Consider the following 14,732-nt stretch of genomic DNA (forward strand, 5'->3'; position numbering starts at 1 on the left):
GGTGGGATGGCTATTGGGATGCAGACTCCCGGGATGCAGTTCATGGGCCAGCCACAGTTTATGGGCATGAGGACTCCCGGGCCTCAGTACACTGCAGACATGCAGAAACAAATGGCTGAGGAGCACCAGTAAGGCCTTTATACATTAATATTATGGTTCTGTGTGTGACTTTCTTTGACTTGCTGAATATTACAAGACTGCATGCCAAACTGATTTTGAGATAAATCAAACAGAACCTCAAGGGGGTGTTTTAGCAAAGCAGAATCTGCAAGTTATCCTGACAACTTCAAAATTGTATAATCATTAAAAATGTGTTTATTATGAGCAATCTTCAACATGCATGACTGAATCATATTCTTAAAGTAATCATTCAAGTTTTATTTTACACATTCAAGTCTCTGTAATAAGGATATAACAATCTTTTTTTTATCTTGTAACTTTGTAATCTTGCTTTGTGAAATACCCCACACATCCGCAGTATGACACGATTAGAGGTATTACCAATGTGACATTAGCAGTAACACAATGAAATGGTTCAAATAGCTGTCAATAGCGTATCAGTTGTTGAGCAATGAAGAATATTACTAACTAAAACTTAATTTTTTTTGGTTCCTAACTGAAAGTTTTCAGTGCAGAAAAATATAAAGAAAATGTCATCTGTGACAACTTTTTCATTATTAAGTCCTCTCTGTGTGTGAGTGTGTGCACATACATGACTTTGACTTGTGCGCCTTATGCTCTGTCCTTGTGCTCTGTAGGAAGCGTCTGGAGCAGCAGCAGAGGATGCTGGAGGAGGACAGGAAAAGGAGGCAGTTTGAGGAGCAGAAACAGAAACTGAGGCTTCTCAGCAGTGTCAAACCCAAGGTGAGCCTCTTCACACCAGCCCTCCCTGCTTGGCTGACCACTGCACTGTGCAGGCATACCCAGTGGGACAGTGCAAGTCTGTGTAATCTCTTCAGCTCTCTGTTGTACTTTTCTCAGACAGGGGAGAAGAGCCGTGATGACGCCTTGGAGGCGATCAAAGGCAATCTGGACGGTTTCAGCAGAGATGCCAAGATGCACCCCACCCCGTCGTCACAGACCAAGAAGCCAGGTACCTTCACCCAAACCCTGTTAGTTTTGGTCCCTGGGTTTTTAACTCTTGTGCCTCTTCATCAGGAATCCATACCCTGACCTGCCCCATGTAGCCCAGCTGGAAAGCCTCCCTCGGAGAGTAATAATTGGATTAGCCACAGGTTAGCATGGTGCCTGGTCAGCTGGCAGCCAGACAGGCCAAAGTACGGCATCTTGGACTTCAAGTTTATCATGGAGAACACTGATTCCTGGCACATTCTTTTATCACATTATTATTATTGTTATTATTATTTTACATTTTCCACATTGTCTGGACACTTGTCATTATGCTTATATTGATGCTGTGTCTTTATTTTTACGTTGATAGTTTTACAGTACAGTACAACATCTGTTTGTGAGACTGTCACTTTCTGTACTTTCTACAACTGTAGATTCTCCTCATTTACTTATTTCTGTGCACTTCAGAAAATTGTAGCTGTGCATTTAAAAAATGAGCACAAACTAAATGCTTAATCGTTATTCTGGTGTTGATTTGTTGCAATTCTAGGTACTGATAATCGGTAGTTTTTTGGGTATATAGTATTTCATTTCTGTTTAATTTAAATGTAATTAATTGTTTAAATGTAATTAATTGTTTACAAGTCTTAAATTACTTAAATTTGCATTACTACAATTTCTGGTCTCGCACAAAATAGTCTGTTTCATTCTTGCAGTTTTGCAACCTTTTGTTCATTCTCCACTGTAGTGTGTGCCATGTGTCATCATCATTATTTCTTCATTTTTGCAGACTCATCGCCATCACACTCCTCTGTCACCCCTCACTCCCTCCCCCCCGCTTTCTCCGAGGATGATGACGAATTTAGTGACTTTATTCAGGGGCCTGTAGATGCCTCTGCATCCTTCCCCCCCGCCACCTCCTCTTCCTCCAACCTCCACCTCTCCTCTCAGGCCCATGTCCAGCCTTCGTCCCCTTCCCTCAAGGCAGGTCTGTCCTCCTCCTCTTCCTCCTCCTCCTCCCCTCAGCCTCCCCCTGCCTCTGTGCCCATTCCCACTGCCACCCAACACTCTGCTGTCAACACCAGCTCCCAGTCTAAATCTCAAGGTAACTGTTCTTTTGCTTTGTCGACCCTCCCTTCATCTCCATTACTCAGAGCCAACCATTAACACCGTAAATGAGTCTAGATGATTTGTTTACTAGTAGCCCTGCTGCTCCTGCTGATGCAAAATGTTTATTCCGGACACCTTGGGATTTTGGGTTGGTCTTGGCCTGCTTTGCTGTATGAGAGCATGCAGACGGCACAGCAGATGGCCCCATTACCTAAGCCTTTAAAGCTACCAAAGATTACTAAGCAAACAACAAAGGTGTGTGATGCAGGATAAACTAATTTACCCAATTTCCCCTTGGGGATCAATGAAGTATTTCTGATTCTAATTCTGAAACCAAATCTGTGTAATCATTATAAAAGGGGAATGTAGGAATTTGTGTGTTAGAGTACCTCTTAATCAGTTTTGAACCACTATAGCTGAATCTTCCATTTATTGTGATCAAGCAGCTAGTATTAAGAACAGGAGGCCTGTTCACGGTCTGTGCACCGGTGTGTGTCAATTGCCTTCTAATCTCTTGGATGAGCAGCTGCGTTTCCTGCTCTGTGACAGACCGACGGCCTATGGACTATGACTGACAAGAAAGACAGATCAGCCCCCCCCTCCCTCCAGAGAAATATAACAGCTAGGCAGCAGCCCAGCCCTCCATCAAATGTCATCCAGAGTTCCTTGAGGAGTTTGTGACCTAGTTGTTTAACATCTGGAATAAACAGATTAGAGGGCATTAGAAATGGCACCTAAAGAGAGACACTGTGTAGCTTGATGTTTCATATGGTTTTTACTTACTCAAATGCTGTAGAAGTGGAGTTGCATTTATTTGCTATGTATAAAGGATGCATAAGAAATTTGATGCGGTGCTAAGTGGTGCTGACACATGAAAAGACACTCACTTAATAAAGGTTTGATGCACGAGGTACAGCAGAGCAAAATGTGTCAAATACAGTTCAGCAAGGCAACAAGCACTCTATGACAGCAGTCTAAACATAAATAGAATCCAACTGAATAGTGTAGAAAAACCTAGCTGTCCATTAGTGGAAATCTGTCTTTGGCGGCATGTGGCATATTCACATAATAAGCACCAAAACACACAGGTTACCAAACAAAAACCACAGACTGGCATCAAGAGTCACCAGACATACTACAAAATTCAAAGTGCAAATAAATGACATAAAAAAAATACATAAAGAACCCAACCATCTGATCAAAAATATTGATCGAAAGAAAAAGAAATGCATAAAATCAGTAAGGAATTGTAAATTTCAGATCAAAGCAAGAGTTAGACTGTTACGGATATGTAGAGAATGATATCAAGAAACTGTGTTCCTCGTCCACCCCTCTAGGCCCGTCCCTGGAAGAGAAGCTATTCTCCTCATGTGATTTTACCGCTGATAAGAAGGCCCAGGTTAGCTTTAAATCCCAGCAGTGTTTGGCCGAAATGGGTCCTATGGCTAAACATTCAGCCCAGTTTCAGTCCAGCACCAAAGCCCGGAACTGGGCTGAGGCCACTGAGGACTTGAGTTCAGTCTTCACCACAGAAACGCTACATGAGGCCTCAGTGTCGGCGCCTGCTGTCCCCTCCTCAGCTGCTGACTCATCCCCTCAAACCAGTAGTAACAGTGGTGAGAGAAGTGCCTGTTTATTAGTCTTTCACGGCCTCTCCCTTTGTCTCGCTTTGCTGCAGTATTAATACACTATCAGGGCAGGGCATGTGGATCTAGCATTCTTTCTATTCTGGGTAAATATGTCCGCTCTTTGTAAACCTCTATGTTCGTTTACACTTTAACTTGACCTTTAACACTTTTGGGGGGAAATAATTGGGTTGTGCCAGATTCAGAACTTTGTGAATTACTGTGACTAACACCGTATCACTCTTGTAGCCAAAGTGATGTTCAATGAAATCACACTGACATTTTCTTCACCTTTTTGATTAGTGTGGGATCATGGTGATGGTGAGGGACCCCGCCTGGTGTCTTTACATTTTTTCCTAAGCCAACTCGCTCCTTTCTACTGTGCCAGCTTCATACTTATGTCACTTCAGGCCAAATCACATAAGATGGTTTTCTCATGTTGGCCCTCTCTGGACACAATGTGGAAATGGACTGTGTCTGTAGAGGGCCCGGGGTATTACCTGCTGACTCAATAAGCTGCCTTCTGTTCCCTCGCTGTGTAACAACCTCCCAGAGAATGACCTCTGGTGCATGCTGACTGCTTTGGTTTAACAGGGATACGCATGGATTGGCTGGTGCCACTGGGGCCCAAATGTACTCCAAGCCTGATTCTGCATGCCACTCTGCTACTTCTCTGTGCTCTCATTTGTTTGGCTGTGTCTGTGTCCTCTGCACCATCGAGGGAAATATAGTGGCTCATCATGGAGAGCAGGGAGATTTGTAATAAGATTCATTTAACTATCCAAGACAGTCGAGCCTGTCTGATGGGATGATTATGTGCAAAGTAGCTGCTAGAGTAAACATCTGTCTTGCAGATATAGTGTTAGTGACTAAAAGGCAGAGCATTTTGAAAATTTTTGGTTTTACCTCTAGAGATCATATATTGCCTTTGTGGGATGACAACCTCATATCTCTAAAATGTTAATGTTAAATGTTTTCAAAAAATCAAAACAAAACAGAATTGCTTTTAACTTGCTTACCATTTATGTTTTTAGTTTGTCCAGATGTCAGATTTGAATGGTTTTTATCAGTCCAAAAGTTGTAACCATAAAACCGCTGTAGTTGGAGTTAGAAGTTTTCTATTTGACAACAATTTGCTTTTAGAGAAAAAAGTAAATCTTAGTCTGTTGAAGAGAATGAGAGCATTTAGGTCAGTGTGAGTTTTGTTTATCTTTCTTACAAACTTCTTCCTGAGGAATAAACAGAGCAGTCTGTAATCACACAAAGACTGGTTTATCGATGTCTGAGGTAGCAGAACATGCATTAAGTCAGTGTATACAACTATTACATCCTCCAGACAGCAGATGTAAGATGCTACTGTAGTTTTGAGTTTGATACAGGCAAGGATTGGCTGCCTAAAGACTTGGCAGATAGTACGCCTGGACAAAGCTTGAGCTGTAAAAACTAACACTTTGTGTCTCTTTGTGACAGCAGGTGTTGGTGTGTACCCTCAACAAGAACACATCCAGCCCATGCTGCCAGGCTGGCTGTACAATGACAGCCTCATCCCAGGTAAACATTTGCTATGAAATAGATCATATTTGATGTTGTGCTACTTTCTGAAAATAAACGAAACAACATTGCCTTTTTGCTTTTGGAACTGCTGCATTACATTTCAGATTAGTATTTTGTCTGTTTTTTTTATCTAAATGTCTTTAGCATATATGATTATGATTAATTTCCTTTATGTTTCTACATCCTCAGAAATGTTCAAAAAGGTCCTTGAATTCACCATGACTCCAGCAGGGATCGACACAGCCAAGCTCTATCCCATACTCATGTCATCAGGCCTTCCCAGGGAGGCACTGGGACAAATTTGGGCATCAGCCAACCGCACAACACCCGGCATGCTTACCAAGGAGGAGCTGTACACTGTACTTGCTCTAATTGGAGTGGCGCAGGTAGATGCTGGCGTCACAACAAATGATCTACTTACAAACGGCTTCACCAATCATTCCCCATGGTTTCCATAAACCCTTGCCATAAACTCCATATTAAAATTAGATGGTATTATTTGGAAAAGGGGAGAAAGGGACAGTGATGTGTCTTAGCAGAGGGCTTGTGAGGCAATGTAAGATGAATATGGCTAAGTCCCCCGCAGCGTAGTTTGGCAGCAGGCTTCTTATCATCCTCAGCCTGGGCCTGTCACTACCACCCCGGGAGAATGCAAATCAGTAGGCAGCTCACAGCACACCGCATGCCACATCTTCCATGCGAAGAATAATAAGACACCTTTTGTGTTGTAAATCTTCAAGAGTCTTAAAACACCAGCACAAAAAGTACATTCTCTTGTACGCTGGAAGAAAATCAGAATCTGCCTGTGTCATCTGTGAAAGTGCAACTTGACTTTGCTGAATAATTTACATACGTTCATCACAGCCTGCTTCCCACTGGACTGAATGGATGATTGCATTGGATTGAATAATGCAGGGTCAAAATAGCCACCCTGTCTTGATGTACTTGATTTATGATTGAATTTCTTTTGGCAGAACCAGCTATTCACTGAAGCTGGCTAATGAGCCATTATAATTTGACAAGTCAGTAGCATTAGAATCTGCATTTTTATGTACAGCTTTTAAGCAAATGACATGTGAGAGTCGGTGACATCACATTGGAAGCAGGGCTGGGTAAAATTAAGTATTACAACATCTTTGACCAGATACTTCTATATTTTTATTCAAGGGACAACTGTGGGTGCTTTTATAAGATATTTACACACAGTAGATTTTTGTCAGTTATTAGCAATGCCAAGCGGGTAGAGGCAAATAATAAAAGAGATACAACAGTCTGATATGTTATGAAAAATGTAATCCCTTTACTGTAAAGCAGCACTTAAAACCAGCAAAAGACACAAGATGACAATATCCATACTCCCAAGACAATATCAAGTCTTATATCAGTCATATGTCAATCACATATATCAATATTATATTGATTATCACCGAACCCTAATTCAGAACCATTCATAAACCTTCTTCCTTTGTTTCAGAGTGGCCTCCCAGCAATGAATGTGGAGATCTTGAGTCAGTTCCCTTCTCCCCCAGTGCCCAACCTCCCTGCTCTGGCCATAGCCATGGGCCCTGTCATGCCTCAACACCAGCAGCCCATGATGCCCCAGCCCCCTGTCTCCATGGCCATGCCCACACCAGCACCACCAGTCATGGCCATGACACCCGCAGCTCCAGCTCAGACACTTCAAAACACCAGTTTCATCACAAATTTCCCCCCTGTAGCACAGGTAATATAGTCATGCCTTAGATTGCGCCATTTGCTATCCATCATAACTTTCACCGTTGCTCACTAAGGTGTTCTTGATTTAGGGGACCAAAGCAGACGATGACGATTTCCAGGATTTCCAGGAGGCTCCCAAAGCAGGTGCAGGAGACCAGGCCTTCTCTGACTTCCAGGGAGAATCAGGTGGAAGCTTCCCAACCACCATAGCACCTCAGCAGCAAAACAGGTACAGGATGAAACTTGCAGAACAGCTTCGATATCATGTTTATAATAAAAGAAATAATACAGTGTCAGAATGCTGAATCATCTTTGTATCCTTTTGCGCCTGAAGTACATTTGTTGAGAGGGATATGTAGAGAGCATTGTGGTGAGGGAAACGAACATTCTGTACTCTGTGGTTATTTATAGTTGAGTCATTCTGCATAATATTCATGTCTCCTGCGTTGTCAGTCTTAGGAAGCATACAATCATACACAGTGTCTTAATAGCTTGTAATAGCCTCCCCTGCATAACAATGACTCTGGGTCATCTCTTAATGAATTCATTTCAGTGGACAGTAGATAAGCTCATTTCTTTATATTACTTTTCAGACCCATGTGGAGAGTCTGTCGTTTCTCAGTGAGGGGAGGCTGAAAGGCAATTATCCTCTGAAAGACAAAGAGAAAGCAGAACCAAAGTATCTCACATCTGAGTGGTAGAGACTTTTTACATCCCTTCCCCTGTCTCCCCAAAAAAAAAAAATAAAAAAAATACAATTCTCTTTCAGCAGTGTAGCGAGAATTCCCAGCTGTCCAAGATCACTGTCTAATTAAAAGTAAGACTGAAAGGCCTATATTGGTTAGTCAGCCAGAATTGGCAGGCATAACTTACTGTCAGTTGTCTGGCACAGATGAAACTTTGAGGAAGATATTAGCTGGAAAGTAAGATCCCTGATTCTTTCGTGGATTTTCAATTGTGTACGTTAACGGATCAGCTCCTTAGAATATATTTATATACTGAAGGATTTATATAGATGTTTGTTTTTCGTTGTGTTTTTAACTTTTGGCATAGCATGTTTGCCTACAGGAAGAAGAGACAGAAAAAGGAACGTTTTCCATCTTTATCAGATGTCTAGTTATATATAATTTTTCATACATAGTGATCTCAATGTGTATATGGACACACAACACATTTAATGGGGACTGAAGTTTGCAATCCACGCTCTTGTTTTTGAGGGGAAATGACTGGCTGTACAAAGCTGCAGATGGTCAGCTATAATTTGAGCATTTTTTTGCAGCCGTATTTCAGAGACACTGTTTTGGAACTACAGCAGTTTTTGTACAACGTCTTTCTATGTCTTCTCACAAGAGCATTAGACATAATGCCAGTGGTCGTTACATTCACAGTAAATTGCTATAATGGAGGTGGAGGAGCACTAGAAAAGACGTGATTGAAGTGCTTAACTAAATCCAGCCAAAACTTGGAAGTCACAAAAAAGCAGTACATCCAAAAATAAGAACGTATTGCAGTGTACTCACACTTCACTTGAATTTTATTGCCACAAACACAGTAATGCTTGCTGACGCCTTACAGCCTATACAGCCTTCATCACCATCATCATCATTAGATGTGATGAAGATGATGAGCTACATCTTGTTTACTTTCTATACATTTTTTTTTAAATACTCACTTTAATTTAGTGTACATGTATCTAATTCCTTTAGGCACGCTAAAACAGTGAGATAAGATATATGAAGCAATGAGATGGATAAAAATACCCTCAACTGTCTGGGCGTCTGTCCCACAGTCACTGTAATGGTCAGGCCTGCACATTGACAGCATAGGAAGTCAAAAGCTTCAACAAAAATCTGTCCCTGTCCAAACTTCTGGAGTGCAGTATAAGTGCTCAATCAGCTCAGGCAGCTTATGGGGATTAAACTCAAGTATTGAACCCCCGTCTCCCTGCTGACTGACTATAGCTATTGTGTCCCTGCAGTGCACCTGCCATGCTGACTCCAGTGTCTGGTTCCTCCTCCTCCTCCTCGTCTGATAAGTACGCCGTTTTCAAGCAGCTCTCTGTGGATCAGCCTGCAGAGCCAACACCCCCTGCCTCAGGTACGTCCTATACTTCATATGCACGTGTCTCTTCTTTCCATCAAATGCCCCAGCTGACACATCTTTGATGCAGATTGTGTGAATGAGGGTACCAGTCAATATTAGGAAGGAACTCTTAATAATTTATACGTTCAGTACATGTATTTTTGGACAGTACAGTCTGGTTTGCCGCTGGAGTGTAGCAAACCTTGATGATAGGGGAAGTATTTTCCGCCTGTTAAATACTTTGTATTTTGCCGTCCATTCTTAAACCTTTGGATTTGTTCTTTTGCTCTAATCCAGACTTGGGAGACAAATACAGCGTCTTCAGACAGCTGGAGCAACCTGCTGACAAGAAACCAGTTGGTAAGAAACTCACCCTCACCCTGATACTTTGGATGAGGTCACACACACTGTCTTTCGCTCTCTCTTCCTGCTTCCCTGGCTCTCTCTCTCTCACACACACACTTTGTAATACATGTTCCTTTTTAGATCTCTGTTCCTTAGCCAAATCCCCTCGGTTTCTTAGCTGAAAGACAAAGAGGACATAGTGGGCTCTGAGATGGTCCTTGTAAGCAACAGATGGCTGCAGGACGGAAAAAACCTTCAAGCGCAATATTGCAGCCACTAAAAAAATAACCTCATTGTTTGTTGTCATTTGGTTTTAATTGGTAGAGAAGAGAGTGAAATAACATTGTGTTATAAGCTGCATATGGCGGTTGATTAGAGGTTCATACAGTGCATTTTGACTCTCATGCCATGTTTACTCTGTACCTGCACAGGCTTTATTTTGTTTTGCAAGTGTTCCATATTGATGTCGGTATGTTTCCTGCCCCTGTTTCACTAGAACAGTTTCCGATGGGGACAGCTCATACAACTCCAGTAAGTCTGGCTTTGCGGTGACCTTTCCTTGGAATTGTCAGGTTCCATCTCCTTAATGAGCCCATTAGTTTTCTCTTTTCCGCCACGCCGCAGCAGTGTGAACAGATTCTCTATTTTAGCCCATGCATATATTATGCCTCATAGGCTGAGTAGCCATTGGTACTAAAGAATGCATACCCTTTTTTTTCCTATGTGAATTCCAATTGCGATTTAATGTTTCAAAAAAAATGTTGTTTAAGGCCAAAAAAAAAGAAAAGAAAGAAAGAAAAAAAGAATCTGTTCCAAATATGAATCACTGCTGAGTTGGAAGTTGGAAGTCTAGGATATAAGGATTGTTCTTACTGCAAAAATATCCATCTTAACTGGTAATCTAATTTACTCCTCAGTCATAAAATTTCATCTTTGTTAAAACAAATGGAAGAAATAGTTAATTTTCAGATATCGTCACTGGTTTCCAAAGGAAACCCATTGTGTTCAAGATATTTCTTAAATAATGTATCTTTTTGTGCTTGCTGAGAAGACAAGCATTTACATTTCAATACCTCTAAATCTGCTGAATTTGCTCAGTGACTGAGATTTTTATTATTTCCTTGTTGAACTCTGCATCTCTGAAATGCCTATGGTTGCAAACTAAACAGGCCAGCTGACTGCCCTCATGTAAGGTCCCTCATCAGCAGGGATGGGCAGTCATGTGAGACATAGTGCAAGTTTTCATTCCAGCCACAGACTGCACAAAAGATCTGCCTTAAACCACACCCTAGCTCAGTAGATAGTGAATCAGTATGTAGTGAACTGAAATTTGGGAACTGGTCAGGTGGCTACGTTGATGTACATTGGACACCGATGAGTCAGTTGAAGCAATTTCCAGCGGTTGGATGATAAATGATGACAGCTGGTTTAACATGTCAGTTGCTTGTTGTCACTGCATAATGTTTGCTGAATTTAGCTAACCTGACTGTTTTGTATCCACAAAGGTTTTAATATAAAGCAAAATTGAACTTTGGATAGAGTGGTGGGTTGTATAGTTACTTGGGCTTGATGTGAGTCCACATGGTCCACATGATTAATTACTCCATGCTCCCCTGGGCTGCTAATCCAGATTACTGCATTTGTCCGGGAAGTGCTGTTAGCTACTTCCTAAACACACTCTGTGCTTGAAAGAATGCGTTTGATTTATTGTTCCCATCCCTGCAAATTTTTTTAGACTGCTTGACTATACAAGATGTCGTTTGCTTTGGGCAAGGACTAATGTTCAAAGACAATTTTCAGGCTAACTGGCTCAGAATATATCAAATGACAGCTATGTAACATTATAACATTATGCTTCAGAGAATCCCTGATGCTAATTTGGAGGAGAGTAAGGAAATGCAATTAGAGGTAAGAATAGGACAAGGACAAGTTAAGCTCACAAGTAGTATCCCTCTTAAGTGTAAAAATCCTCCCTATGTGGAACATGTAAGCAGGAATTTTTAAAAATGACTTCCAGGCCTTGATGTGACCCCAATACATACCCTGCAACACCCCCTGACCCCCTATCCCCATCTTCAAATGATGAGTCCAGTTACTCTGATTAGTCCAGGGCTTAGCCTGAATGAACCTTTGACTTAGGAGTTTGCACAAATATTGGTAGTATGTAAATACCAATAAATAATTTTGTGAAATTAACAGGGACTAGTTATACTATGTATTAAAAATAAAATCATCCACAGCACTCAAGTTAAATTCATTATTGTACTTTAAATCATTGTTTTATTTGATGGCCTTGATGCCCTGGTATTTGGCCTCTGTGCCCTCAAAATATTGACAACAAGGCCAAGTGGCCTTGCCCCTAAAATGATGAAATTCCAGGCCTGCAGTGCATCATGGGAAATTTATAGGGACCTTACTTTGCAGTGAACTGGAACAAATTTGACATTAGGACACTGTAGAAACTGGCTCACTCCCCGTGCACTTCACTACCTACTGAACCAGGGCGCAGTTTGAGACACATCCAAGGTGATTTCACTGATTAGTTCCTCCTCTCTGATAGAAGCTGTGCTAATCAGTGAAATCGCCCGGTGTAGTGTTTGGCTGTAATGAAAACCTGCAGACTCTCTGCCCTCTGTTATTGCCCGTCCCTGCGCTGAAGACACAACATTACACTGTAAAAAGACATAATGTACCAAGTACATACCTATATGTCTATCTATCTATCTATCTATCTATATTACATATACATACATATATTTACACGCACACACATATATGCATATATATGTGTATGTGTGTGTGTGTATGTAGAAAAAATATGGTATATGTAGAAAACATACAGCAACAAACTGCAAACAAATGTCTTGCAAGACAGAATATGAAACTAAAGTGCACGTTAAGATGGACACTTTTTGCAGGGTGCAAAAGTGGAGTTTCTTTGCTTAATAATGTTCTGTCCCAGTTTGGTCAGCTCATTGCATGGTAGTGGGGATGTGTGTCTCCTCAGACAACATAGCTTTGTTTGTGCAGTGATGCGTGCTGTTCTTTGGACACTCTGCAAGTCGACCCAGACACCACAGTTCACGCGAAGACTGGAAATTCCCTGTGAGCATTCACAATATGACAAAGGCATAACTAATCCACCTTGCTCTCTTGTAGGATTGTGAAATGAAAAAATCTTGGCTGAGTCAACTGAGGCTAGTTTTGTCTCATGCCAGTGTCCACCATGTCTGTCTGCTGTGTTAAATTTTTTTAATGGTTTTAAATTATTCTTTTTGCTTGACAGGCGAAGGATTCACCGATTTCAAATCTGTCAGCACTGATGATGGCTTCACGGACTTTAAAACCGCCGACAGCATCTCTCCACTAGACCCCCCAGACCAGGCCAAGATCTTCCAGCCTGCCTTCCCTTCTGCTTTCCCTAACTCTCAGTCTCTGCAACAACTACCACAACAGCAGCAACAGCCAGCAGTCACTCTTTCTCAGCCTAAAAACCCTCTTAACATGGCAGACCTGGATCTTTTCTCTTCTATGGCTCCCTCTGCCCCTGCTCCTACTGAGACAAAACCTAGCACATTCCCCTCTGTGTCTGTGCCCCCTTCTCTAGTGCTCCTGCCAGGGGGAGCCAAGCCCCCAGGGGGAGGGGCTGACGACTTTGGGGACTTTGCCCTGTTTGGCTCCTCCTCCGATGCTGCTCAAGCTCCAACGGCGGGAGGGGCCACAGCGGCACCTCAGGATGACTTTGCAGACTTTATGGCGTTTGGCAGCTCTGGAGGGGAACCCAAAGGCGACGGCAGTTTAGGGGTGCGAGGGGAGACCACTGCTCAACAGCGGCCCCAGCAGGGCTCGGACAAGTATGACGTGTTCAAACAGCTTTCCTTGGAAGGGGGGCTGGCCTACGACGATACCAAGGAGAGTGGCGGCGGCTCGTTCTCATCCCTGAAGAGCGACACGGACGACTTTGCCGACTTCCAGTCCTCAAAGTTCTGCACAGCACTGGGGGCCTCGGAAAAGAGCTTGGTCGACAAGGTGGCCGCCTTCAAACAGGCCAAGGAGGACTCTGCCTCCGTCAAGTCCCTGGACCTCCCGTCCATCGGAGGGAGCAGCGTGGGGAAAGAGGACTCTGAAGATGCACTCTCAGTGCAGCTGGACATGAAGTTGTCGGACGTGGGCGGAGACCTGAAGCATGTGATGTCGGACAGCTCTCTGGATTTGCCGGGTCTCTCGGCTCACCAGCCCCCCGCTACAGGTGAGGAACTAGTGCGTTTGCTCTGGTGAGGCCACCATCCAGTCACACACACTACCAATCCCAAGGCCAGCAGTGGCCTCTCCTCTTAAGTACCCAACTGTGCCCACTGAACTAAACCAGGGGTCAAAGGGCAAGTAATGAGGTCCAAATTTGATTGATTCATGTTCAAACACTAAAGACAAACATAGCACTACATACATGACATGTCAGATCAGACACATCATGTCTTTCATTTCACGTGTCATCTTTCACCTCAGTATACATATATTTATTTGTTTATTTATATATTTATTTATTTATCCCTCCCTCCATTCCCTACCATACTTCTTCACTCCCTCCCTGCACATATAAGTTTGTTATGATGTGTGACATATGTATTTGCGTATATTATCACAGACAGAAAGAACAGAAAGAAGAAGGCCCATACCTCTGTTTATTCAGCAATGTTGAGCGCCTCGTGTGGTTATGATGGCTGTCATAGTTCATTTACGAGGTCCCGGCTACTGTCTGTGTGGCTCGGATAAGCTCCCGTTTGTCTTGTCTGCGCTTCCGTAGCAGACGCTTCGCTTCCCCTCAGTGTACCTTTTGTCTCCACAGGCCCAATTGTAATGTGTGCGCTGCTGACATGTTGAGTGATGCGAACAAAAAGGCTGAATACAGATGAATGCAGTAGCTTGTTATGGTGATGAGCCTCTGCAGGAAGAAATCTTTGGTTACTGTTTCCCACACAAGGCTGCAGTTCACCAAAGGCATTCTCTTAAAACTATCATTCACCTTTTTTAAACTGATGAAATCTGGTTTGTGCTAAATACCAAGTCAATAATTTTGATGAGTTGAGAATGAAATGTTTCTGTCGTAAATAGGAAAAGTGTTAATGTATACAGGGAAGAAGCTGTTTTAAAGTGGAGTGGCAGGTTGTCTAACAGGTGTTAGACGAGTGTGTTTGTGTGTGAATGCATGCTTTTCTGTGTGTGTGTTTG

The 14,732-nt window shown here is 42.5% G+C and overlaps 1 protein-coding gene across 9 annotated transcripts in view; it reads left to right on the forward strand.

Annotated features, from left to right (window-relative positions):
• synrg (synergin, gamma) overlaps window positions 1-14,732 on the forward strand; it is a 49,312-nt gene that overhangs the window by 16,815 nt on the left and 17,765 nt on the right. For 3 of the 9 annotated variants that reach the window (XM_030067651.1, XM_030067653.1, XM_030067655.1), the window contains exons 4-15: window positions 1-128; window positions 759-864; window positions 982-1,093; window positions 1,862-2,176; window positions 3,519-3,797; window positions 5,277-5,357; window positions 5,550-5,746; window positions 6,835-7,083; window positions 7,166-7,305; window positions 9,055-9,173; window positions 9,456-9,518; window positions 12,790-13,752. In XM_030067651.1, the coding sequence (XP_029923511.1) occupies window positions 1-128; window positions 759-864; window positions 982-1,093; window positions 1,862-2,176; window positions 3,519-3,797; window positions 5,277-5,357; window positions 5,550-5,746; window positions 6,835-7,083; window positions 7,166-7,305; window positions 9,055-9,173; window positions 9,456-9,518; window positions 12,790-13,752 (2,752 nt within the window). The remainder of the gene's footprint in view (window positions 129-758; window positions 865-981; window positions 1,094-1,861; window positions 2,177-3,518; window positions 3,798-5,276; window positions 5,358-5,549; window positions 5,747-6,834; window positions 7,084-7,165; window positions 7,306-9,054; window positions 9,174-9,455; window positions 9,519-12,789; window positions 13,753-14,732) is intronic. The other 6 variants (XM_030067652.1, XM_030067654.1, XM_030067658.1 and 3 more) reach the window with 4 other exon arrangements.

This window comes from Myripristis murdjan, chromosome 13, assembly GCF_902150065.1.
Source record: "Myripristis murdjan chromosome 13, fMyrMur1.1, whole genome shotgun sequence".
Lineage (NCBI taxonomy): Eukaryota > Metazoa > Chordata > Actinopteri > Holocentriformes > Holocentridae > Myripristis > Myripristis murdjan.